This window comes from Gouania willdenowi, chromosome 17 (assembly GCF_900634775.1).
Source record: "Gouania willdenowi chromosome 17, fGouWil2.1, whole genome shotgun sequence".
NCBI classification, from domain to species: domain Eukaryota; kingdom Metazoa; phylum Chordata; class Actinopteri; order Blenniiformes; family Gobiesocidae; genus Gouania; species Gouania willdenowi.
The window spans coordinates 7560532-7571103 of NC_041060.1; the positions used below are offsets into that span (position 1 = coordinate 7560532).

At 36.5% G+C, this 10572-nt stretch overlaps 1 protein-coding gene across 1 annotated transcript; it reads right to left on the reverse strand.

Annotated features, from left to right (window-relative positions):
- Window positions 1-221: 221 nt before the first annotated feature.
- LOC114479436 (uncharacterized) lies at window positions 222-8489 on the reverse strand. Its single transcript, XM_028473105.1, has 3 exons — window positions 8321-8489; window positions 6456-6568; window positions 222-4369 (listed from the first exon to the last, which is right to left on the reverse strand). Exons 2-3 carry the CDS (start codon window positions 6553-6555, stop codon window positions 681-683), a joined length of 3789 nt encoding a protein of 1262 aa, XP_028328906.1. The 5' UTR covers window positions 6556-6568; window positions 8321-8489; the 3' UTR covers window positions 222-680.
- Between the last annotated feature and the right edge of the window lie 2083 nt (window positions 8490-10572).

Sequence of the window (10572 nt, forward strand, 5' to 3'; positions counted from 1 at the left end):
TCCCCATAACATCGAGGAATGTACTTGCATTAAGAAATTAATTTCAAAATGTCACCTTGAAAAATAGATTGTAATTTGTGAGTTATAAACAATAAAGACAGAGATGTTTTATATATATATTGTATTTATTACACCTTACTACATTTCGCAACATTGAAGCTAACGTAAGAAATATTGTCATCACTTAAACACATCAGCTTTTTTTTTTTTTTTTTTTTTAGCCTAAAACAACATAGCAATGTTATGTTTACACCAATTTCATCAATAGTTTGCTTTCAACATTCATCCAAATGCATATACGTGCACGGACAATATGTTACAATTGGCATAGTAGTTACTAATTTACCGATAATGGAACAAATAAAGTCTGAAGATAATGCAAGAAAAACAAAAGACAAATACCGAAGATGCAAGAAAAAATGAAGAAATGTGATCACGACAGGATTACTTCTGAACAATTAATATTAGCAATTTGAGATTAATGCTTACTAATAATCAAGTTATTTGTAGATTTAAATTCTACTGCTGATCTTTGACAGTCTATTGAGAAATTACACACAGCACGTTGCTACAATAATGAATGTTTAACCCCCTTCAGCGGTGGTAGTTTTATCTTGCAATGTTACAGAGCTGGAGCCATGTCAGGAAAAACCATGAACCATGATTACAGCTTTCTTTTTCTAAAACCCAAAGAAATTCATAAACTTTTTGCTCCAACTTTTCTTTTCCATTTTCTCTTGATTTTCTGCAAGTAGTTCCTCTGGTGTTTTTGTTAGCCTGTCTCTGCAGGCTACCTTTGAGATGAGCTTTGCTCTTTCCTTCATTGCCTCTAAAGACTGAATTCGCGCCTGGTAGCCGGGTTTGCGTTCTGAGTTTTCTCCCTCGATCAGCAGTTCAATATACTCTGGAGTGGTGAGAGGGTTGGGCCTCAGGGCAATCTCCTGGAGGCGAGTTATACAGGAAGATGACTGATCCATCAGGGACACCATCATGTCTTGGAGAAGAAGAATCTCCTCCTCTTGCCTCTCGATCAGTCCCTGGACAGTCAACTTTTCTTTCGTGGCATTTTCGTACTTGCTCTTTAGTTCTTGCAGAGTTTGTTTCTCCTTCACTGAAACATAATCCCACTTGTACGTTTGGTTGAAATGCACGTTCCAGATGCACTTTCCAGGACAGACATTACACCTCCCTGCTGAGTTCATTGATGCACAGCCACGTTTTTCGCCGTCATTTTTTATTGCACATGGAAAATGGCATGTCATTGAGCATATCTGGCAGTTTGTGATGTAAACTCCTTTCTGGGTCAATTGTGTTTTGACTGCCTTAATAACATCCACCTCCATCTCAAAGTTTTCATTTGAGGTCATTACGGTCTCGTGTTCCTTGATCTTTTCTTTTGTTGATTTTATTTCTTCCAGTTTTGCTAACCCTGCTCTGACTTGTGGCTGCAAGCCTTCAATGGCAGTTTCTAGCTGTTTCCTTTCCTTTAACACCTCCTTGGTCATCAGCAGGCTTTTGGTGTTCATTTTACCTAAAGCAGCAAAGAACTTCTCCATACTTTTGGATCCCATTTTCCAGAACATTTCATCAAAGCTGTCATCCTCTTCTGAATCCTCATTGATGGACCTTTTTCTGTTGTTTGCAAATAACGCAGAGTTGTTGAACTTGAAGTGAACTGGGAACCCCAGCTCATTTTTGGGACATGGAACACCAGAGACATTAATTGCCTCAAGAACAGGTGGCTGTTTTCCGTCAGCAAATGTCACCAGCATCTGAATGTTTTCTGCCACATCTTTGCCGAAAATTGAGAGCACTGAGTCAAACACATATCTCTGGGTGGCTGTTAGCCGTGCAAGGGAAGCCTGGGTAACAAAACAAACGGCATCAATCTCACTGACTCCGTTAAGAGAAGTGAACAGTCTTCGAATCTGCTCAGTGATCTCTTTGTCCCTCGACACTCCTCTTGTATCACCAAACCCTGGAGTGTCCACGATGGTCAAAGAGTAAGGGACTTCAAACCCTTCCTGGTGATTGATTTCATACACAGTCACTTCGGATGTCTGGCTGTGAGCTTGAGACTTTAATTGATCCTCAATAACCAATCTAAATCTAAATTCATCTTGCCACCCTACACCAACAATGTAGTTGATCATTCCATTGATGAGGGTGGTTTTTCCCGATCCAGTCGCTCCAAGAAGCATGATTGTGCGTTTCTGCCTCATGCTCTCTTTGCCAAAGATAAACTTACGACAGCCATCAATCTCCATATCATCTTCTTCTAAAGGAATCTTAAAAGTTGGTGGTAAGTTTGAATTTATGATCTTGCCAATGTGTTTTAGGTACTCAGCGAGGCGTCCAAATTCACGCTTTGTTGTACTGACATTAAGAGTGACACTGGGTTTGCTTCTGCCATCAGCACCACAATCACAGGTAACCCTGATGATGTACTTTGTCTCAGCTTGAAGCCCAGTTAGGATTGTGCTTTCACTGGTTGCCATCATCTGCTTCCACTGGTTGTCTTCTACTTGTTCACCATTGGTTGATGTAGCATACTCTACAATGTAGCTTAGTATCAGCACATCCTGTCCAAGCTCTGCAGGTTTTTCCCAGCTGACTGATATCTCATGTGAGTTTGCTTCCACACAAAGCTTGTCAGGAGGGCTGCATGGGAAAGTACGAGCACTGACTTGATTGGCCGGTCCGACCCCCACTGAGGTCACTGCTCTGCACCTAAACACGTATTCTGTGTTTGGACACAGACCACTCACTGGGACTTCTTCAGGTTTGGATTCACTCTTTTCCCAATCATCTTCTCCACTGACACAGTACTCCACTGAACAGGATATGATGTTTTCTGCTCCAAACCTAGGAGGAGAGATCTTCAGCTTCACACTGTTGTGACTGATGTCAGCAACTGTTACTGCCTCAGGCTTTGAAGGTGGCTTAAAGTCCTCAGTGACAGAAAGGCCTTCTTTGTAAAGGTAGATACTTGAACCTGTCTTTGACTCATTTGTTAAACTCAGTGCCAGAAACTTGACGTTCTTGTTGCCTTTGTTGGCCTCTGCAAAGTCACTGAACAGCTTTACCTGCTTCATCATTTCATCTGCAAGTTTGTACGAATGGAACCACTGCTCCTGCTCCACATCTCTAGTGTGAGGGTCTTGATCAGCTGATTTGGTTTTTCCTTTTAAGTAGTTTGATAAATCTGACAGATAAGGTTCAGCTCTCCCCAGAGAGGTAAAGACAAAGCAGACGACATCCTCCACATTGAAAAGCTCCTCATGTAGAATGCTCTGACTGGAGATGACCTTGGTGTTTTTCATTTTGTTGGTGAGAGATTTTAGCATACTTATTTCTTTCTCTTTGCAGTCCATCCACTCACTCAGGCTTTTGCTGTTAAAGGGAGATGCATGTCTCTTCATAAGGATATCTGCGAGCTCAGCCTCCTCTGCCCCGCCTCCTCGAATCAAAGGAAGTTTTGTTGCTAACTTTCGTTGTAATTCCAGCTTGAACTCAGAGCACATTTCTCTGAAACTTCTCAGATTCTTGTTGATCTGTGGGAACTGCTGAGCAGTGGAAGATCCCACTGCATCATTGCACCTCATCTCCAGCTCATTGAAGTCCTCCAGAACACTTTGTGTCTCTTGAACTAATCTTATGCTTATCTGACGAACGAGTTTGGCTGCATCGGAATCCAAGCTCGTCAATGGCAGTAGCCAGACTTTGACTGGGACAGCATTTTCTCCATTGGCTCCCAGTAATTGTGGCAGGCTCTTGTAGACCTCTATTGCATCTTGAAAAGTTGTAGGAGTTTTTTTAAGGCAGAAGTCCCCGTGGAATTTGCAGGAGAATTTATCAGCATTTGCTTTTTCTTTATCTTCCATTTTGAGGGAACCTTCACCCTCTATGGCAAGTAATGGGATTTTTTTTATTATCACTTTAAGGTTACCCTGAATGTCCTGGTGATTTTCATTTACTGTTACCTCACGATCAAACACAAAGAAAGCTTGTGCGCCATAAAGAATCCCGGTGACTACGTGTGTTGCTTCCTTCTTGTCGAATACATATGGATGCTTCACGTTTCCTCTTCCAAGGTGATTCATTGAGAGCTCATTAAACTTTGTTGTTGTTTTGTACTTAAGTGTCACTCTGGCCTGATTTTTGGAGGTCTTACTATCATTCAGATATTTGGCTGAACCTTCAACCTTTACCAGTCCTCCCAAGAAACTTGCCCTCAGTGACGCCTCAACATTTAGTGCTGAAGATTTGCCTTCAATCGATTCAGAAGCAACTATTTCAAAGTCACTGCTGGGTTTTGTGATTTCTCCTGTGTTTTTCTGCAGGTCATCACGGTCCCAGAGAGTTAGTCCTGCCAAATCAAGAGAGATGTGAAGATTGGAATTGATTTATTTTGAGTACCAAAATAAAAGCAATACAAACAAAATATGTATTAAACAAGGGTAAAACGTTTCGAGACCCGTTAAACAAAATGTTTTTGATCAAAGTATATTGGTTCAGTGTATACATGTCAAGTAAGTAATCTGGTTCAAATGTTGATTATATGTGGTATATTTGTTAACCCGGTCATGTTTTTATCCAGCGAAATCTTAAAACTGCAACATAACATTATAGGCTTGACCTATTTCGTTAGATGGCCGAATGTTATTTCAATGATTCAGATTTTAATTACTTTATTGTTTATCAAAACAGTCAGATTGTGGATCATTGAATAGAAAGAGAAAACAGGTAAATATCTGAATCAACTTCTCCTTTCTGTAAAAATGGCAGTTTTTGTATATGCACTGTGGTGATTTTATTTAGCCGGTTTGCCTAAAAATATACTCAGAGAGAGTCAATCCCTGTGACTCTTTGTGCTCACATTTGTCAACTTTTTCAACACTTTAAAAAGTTCACTGTAATGGCTTTAGAGGTGTGGGCGGGGCCTCACAGTTTGTGGCCACTAGCATAGGAGTGGCTTCCTTGGTTATATGAATATATTCTAAATGATTGGCTTTTACACTTTTGCCATTTAGATAGATATTTAACATTTAGATTTTAATTTAGCTTTTACATTTTAATTTAACTTTTAAATGTAATGTTTAGATTTAAATTTAGCATTAACTCGTTTTAAGATATGTTGTTTTGTTCACACTGTATACATATTTAAAAACCTGGGACTGTAAGTTGTAATGTCATATTTGTACTATTTGTTCCCAATAAAAATGTAACTCACAAAAAATAAAAAAAACAACATTTAGATTTAACATTTGAATTTAGCATTACATTTTTTTAAATGTATCATTTACATTTGAATTCAAAATTTAAATAAAAATTGAACATTTAGATTAAATTGAACATTTAGATTAAAATCTAAATTTAACATTTATTATTTTTATAGATGAAGATAACTGCTTGTTTGGTTTTTGGTTTCTCCGTTTTCCTGTTTCTGGTTTTAAATTAATAATAATAAAAAAAAAAAAAAACTATTTCTTTTTTCTATGTTGTGTTGAAACGAAATAACCAAAGAACGAAGGGTGCACGGATTTATAATAAAAAATAATTCAGTTCCTTAAATATCAAAGTGCATTTCAACAAAGAAAAACAATGCAAAATAAATATATTTTTAAATGCATTTACTCAAAAATCTAAAATATATATTTATAAAGTAGAACTAATCATGAATAAAAAAAAAAAAAAAAATGAACTTATTCAATTTAGAGTTTGAAAAAACATATTCCTTAAAAAAAGCTGTCATGAAGTGTCGTTGATGAAAGGTTAGGGTAACAAACAACCCTTAATGACAGCTTTCATGACACCTTATTCATGCTAATGCATGATTCATGTTATAATAATAACGGCGTAATGTCAGCCTTTATGTATAAAAATAAACAGTTTCTTAAATACTTAAGTTAATTTCAACAAAGAACAACTATACAAAATTAATATTTTTTTAAAGGCATTTATGGTACTCAAAAAACAAAAAGTTTTATTAATGAAAACATCTAAAAAAAAAAAAGTAATGCTTTTACAATGTTGAGTTTTAAGAGAGAAACACTTCACTTGAAGTTTTATACATAAGGCTGACATCACGCTGTCATTATCTGTCATTAGCATGAATAAGGTGTCATGAAGGCTATTATTAAGCTGTCATTAAGTGTCATTTGCTAAATTATGACACCTTTGGAGCTATGTTGGCATGTTAGGTGGAGGGATCTAGTGGGGTTAGGCAGGGTTACGGGTTAGGGTAACGAACGACACTTCATGACACCATATTCATGCTAATGACAGGTGTCATGCCATATTAATGACAGCCTTTATGTATAAAACTTTGGGTAAAGCATGTTTAGGATGTCACACTTGAGTTGAGATTTCATTATTAAGTTAAACCTATAGTTGAAAATGGGTTGTTGTTGTTGTTGTTGTTGTTGTTGTGGTAATAGTGATTTCAAACCCACCAGGGATGATTATGTCTCTACGACAGTCATAAAGCATTCCAAGGCCAAAAGGTCGGCCGAGTGCTGCCATCTCGATAGTGCTGCTGGCCCCTGGATCCATGTTTGAGGCGGAGCTGCACATGACAGACATTTCATTGGTTTACTGCACACATGCACACACATCACACAGTATCAGAGGTATTGCATACGCAGCATTTTTATTTACAAATGCATATCAGTGCAAACTGTCCATGCAGAAGCTTTACATGGAGTTGGAATTCTGGAAATCTAGACCAGTGATTCTCAAACTTTTTTGACTCAAGTATCCCTTTTTCTCTTTTCTAAATCCAAGTACCCCCTTTGCCAGACTACAACATTTTGATTATAGAAAACTATTTAAAAACAACTATAAAACATAAAGATGGAATTAATGAGTGATAACGCACATTTTAAAGATACTCATTTTGTAAATAAGTGGAAAGAAACTATTTAGTGGTTCCCAACCTTTTTTTGGATCGTGACCCCATTTTGATATCAAGAATATCTGGCGACCCCAAAGACATTTTTTTTTTCAACTACATTTTAGTTGAACTAGATTTATATTTCACAATGTGAAAGTATAGAAAAACAGTTGTTTAAGACTGTGTTGTTTTCATTAAAAAAAAAAGTATAACATTTTTAAAAATTGATTTTAATTTTCAGAAATTTCAGGTGACCCCACATGGGTTCCTGACCCCAAGGTTGAAAAACACTGATTTAGTGGCTCCTGAATAGATTGATTTCTATAGTTTGTATCATTTAGACTGACACTTTAGTTGTTAATTTTCCACTCAATCTCTCTCAAGTACCCCTTATCGTGCCATCGCGTACCCCTAGGGGTACACGTACCCCCATTTGAGAAACACTGGTCGAGACTTTTTTTCAAGAATATAATTTTATTCAATATGTTTCAAACAAGTGAGTAGGCCAACTTAATTTTTAAAATGGTAAAAAATATGTTTTGCTGCAGAATTTAATTGTTAATGGTCAATAAATAATGTGTGGTAAATATTTTCAATATTAAACAATGGGATTTTGGATTTTTAAAGAAAAAAGTTGCATTTTTCTACAATAAATGCGTTTATGTTAAAGTTACATCTTTGGCAAATTCCAAAATACCTACGTCAGGTTATTGTACACATGTTTATGTTTATTAAGATCGTCATTAGTATCAGCAGCATGGGGTCATTTTACATCAAACACATTTCTAAACAGTTCTTTATTAAAAAAAAAAAAAAAAAAAGCAATAATCAAATCAAAGAAACATTTTCAGATGCTCGACAAAAAAAAACTGACTGATTTAAGTTAAAACAGTATTTTTAAAAAAAAAGTAAAGAACTCTTATAAATATTATTTACTATAATATCGTTTCAGTTTCCTCTTAAAATATGAACAGCATTGTGTTGCTTTCTATTCTGTGGTTAACATAACTGCTCGTTGGATCAGCCTGGTTTTACATTTTGGAAGAGTGAAACACTGCCCTCCAGAGAACCATACTGGAATTGGTCATCAGTTAAGCTGGGCACCAATTGAAACTGAACACCATTATTAATAAGAAGCACGTTTGGCAGATTTTTGTTCACTTGCTCTTCTAAAATTCACTGTTGAGTCTTATCTTCTCCTTCAAGTTTAAAAAATATAATGACATCTTTTTTTCATTTTGGTCATTTGCATTGTTTTCTGCTACTTGAGATCATGTTCTATGACAAATGCAAAAAAAGAATTAAATTATCTTGAGGTCAAAACTTGCAGCTACAAAAATACATTCAGTCATAATATGTTGCAGCTCATGAGCAGCAGCAGGAAAAGTAAAAGAGAAACAGAGCTGAGTTTGTTCAGTTACTTACCTCTGACTCTGTGGAGAACTCTGCTGAAGAATGAGTCTCACTGCTGCTTAAATACTGGACTCTCTCTCTCTCTCTCTCACACACACACACACACAAATTCCTCCCTCTCTGAGCACGCACAACAATCATTCACAGCAGTAAAGAAGCCTCTCCAAACCAAAAATGTGATCCAGAGAGTGAAAGTATGCTTGCTGTTCTCTAGTGGAAGTTGAAAGAGTTCATTTCCTATTAAACGACAGTTAGTTCTGACCAAGTAATCTGATTGGATGACAGACATTCTGTGTGCTGATATAGAGCAACAACAGCACTGGGACTTCTTATGGATCATATCACTCCACTGTACAGCTGATCTAAATACTGTTAATTACCGTTACATCTTGGGCTACACAACGCAGTATGCTGTGTGCTCTCCACTTGTGGAACTATTTTTTTTTTGGTGGAGCCAAATAATTAAACAAACAGGCAAATCAGAATCTCTCGTCACTTGTCACACTCAAATGCGGTTGTAGAACTGTTGTATAAAAAATATCACACGAGAGGTAGTGCTGTTGTGTGAAATATCAGCACTGGTGTGATTATCTACGGCCTAATAACACCATTGCTGATATTTCAGCACAACAGCACGACCTCTTGTGTAATATTGTTTAAAGGTCTGCCGCTTGTTAAACCCATGAAAGTACAATAAACTTATTCTCTTGTTGGAGATGGTCTGAGCTTATGTGATCATCCTACTGGAAGCTGTGGTTTGGTACCAACAACAACCATGCCCTGTTTGTCATGCTTATTTATCAGCTCATCTTAATGTAATTGTTTAAGTGCTGTAATTTACGTGAGTAATCACCATGATAGTACAAAGCTGCGTGTGTTAGTGTTCTCAGTCCGATATGATGGAATTATAAACTTGTGATGAGAATAAGAGGCACTTGTGTGTTTTTTGTTGGATTCAGTGAATGCTTTGACCTGCTGCAGCTTTGTTTATCTAATAAAGCTTGTGCTCCTCTACTTCCCCCCCCCTCCTGTTGTTTGAGGCTTCACAGCAAGTCAGACCATTTCTGAGAAATCCCATCCTACATACATTACATTACATTATGTAACTTTTATTAATGCTTAATAATGTTTTTTTTATTAACTCTGTGCAGTAGAAATGAATGTACTGCTTAATAATGCATTAAGTGATATGCAAATTAATGTTAGTTAATACATTAAAATGATTTATAATGTATTAGTAAGCTGTTCATTAACACTTAATAATGCATTAACTAATGTTAATTAAAGAACCCTTATTGTGGTCAAGTTGCTGTAATGTGAGTGATTAATAACCGTAACGGTTCTACAGAATAGTGAATGCTGACAGTTTTAGAAGTAGTTTTCTTAGTGTGACCTGCTGCAGCTTTGTTAGTCTAATAAAACTCGTGCTCCTCCACCTCCCTCTCCTGAGTTTCAGGCTTCACAGCAAGTCAGACCATTTCTGAGAAATCCCACCCTGCATTTATGAAAGTGAAAGTAGAAGCTCAGCAAAGAATAAACTGTAAAACATTGTGTTTGAGTTCTGCTGGTGGTCACCAAACATTCTCTGTCTCTGTCAATAGACTGACATTGTATCCAATGAATTTATTATTCTACCTCATGCCCATTATCAGCTGCCCTTTATTAACATTAGCATCACCACCGGCTCCATAGTGTGAAAGGATAACATTTCACTTAAAGTAAAGACTTCAACTACACCAAACTTTCCATGTTTTAACCCATTTTCATCACTTTTTCTTGTCATATTTTTGCTCTTTTTAATGCATTTTTTTTCTTCTCCATCAAATTCTAATACAATGTTTTCCACTTCCAAGCCTTTTTAGCTCTAATAAACCCTTTCCACCACTATTCCCACCTAATTTTGCGATATGTTGACCCATGATTATTGTTATTTTAAACCTCTTTTTACCATATTTCATGCTTATTTTTGCCAATTTAACCACAATCACTATTTGTCATGGCCAGTATTTGCCAGTTTAAACTAATTATTCCTACTTTTGAGCCTATATTGACACTTTGCACTCTCTCTGTTTTTGGTCACTGTAATTTGCAACTTTTAACCAATTTTAGTGGTTTTTAAAATCCCATTTCATCACTTTTTCCAACATTTTTGGTCACTTTAAACCCATTTTATTTCTGATTAAAACAAGGATTTACATATTTAAGATGAATATAGACTATGGCCCAAATAATAATAAACTGGATAAAAGTGAATGTTTTTTGGG

Excerpts from the sequence above, each read along its gene's own strand:
- LOC114479436 (XM_028473105.1), bottom strand. The coding sequence starts at position 6,555 with ATGGATCCAGGGGCCAGCAGCACTATCGAGATGGCAGCACTCGGCCGA. Across the intron at positions 4,370-6,455 it reads TAGAGACATAATCATCCCTG|GACTAACTCTCTGGGACCGT; the intron begins GTGGGTTTGAAA and ends TTGATTTGGCAG.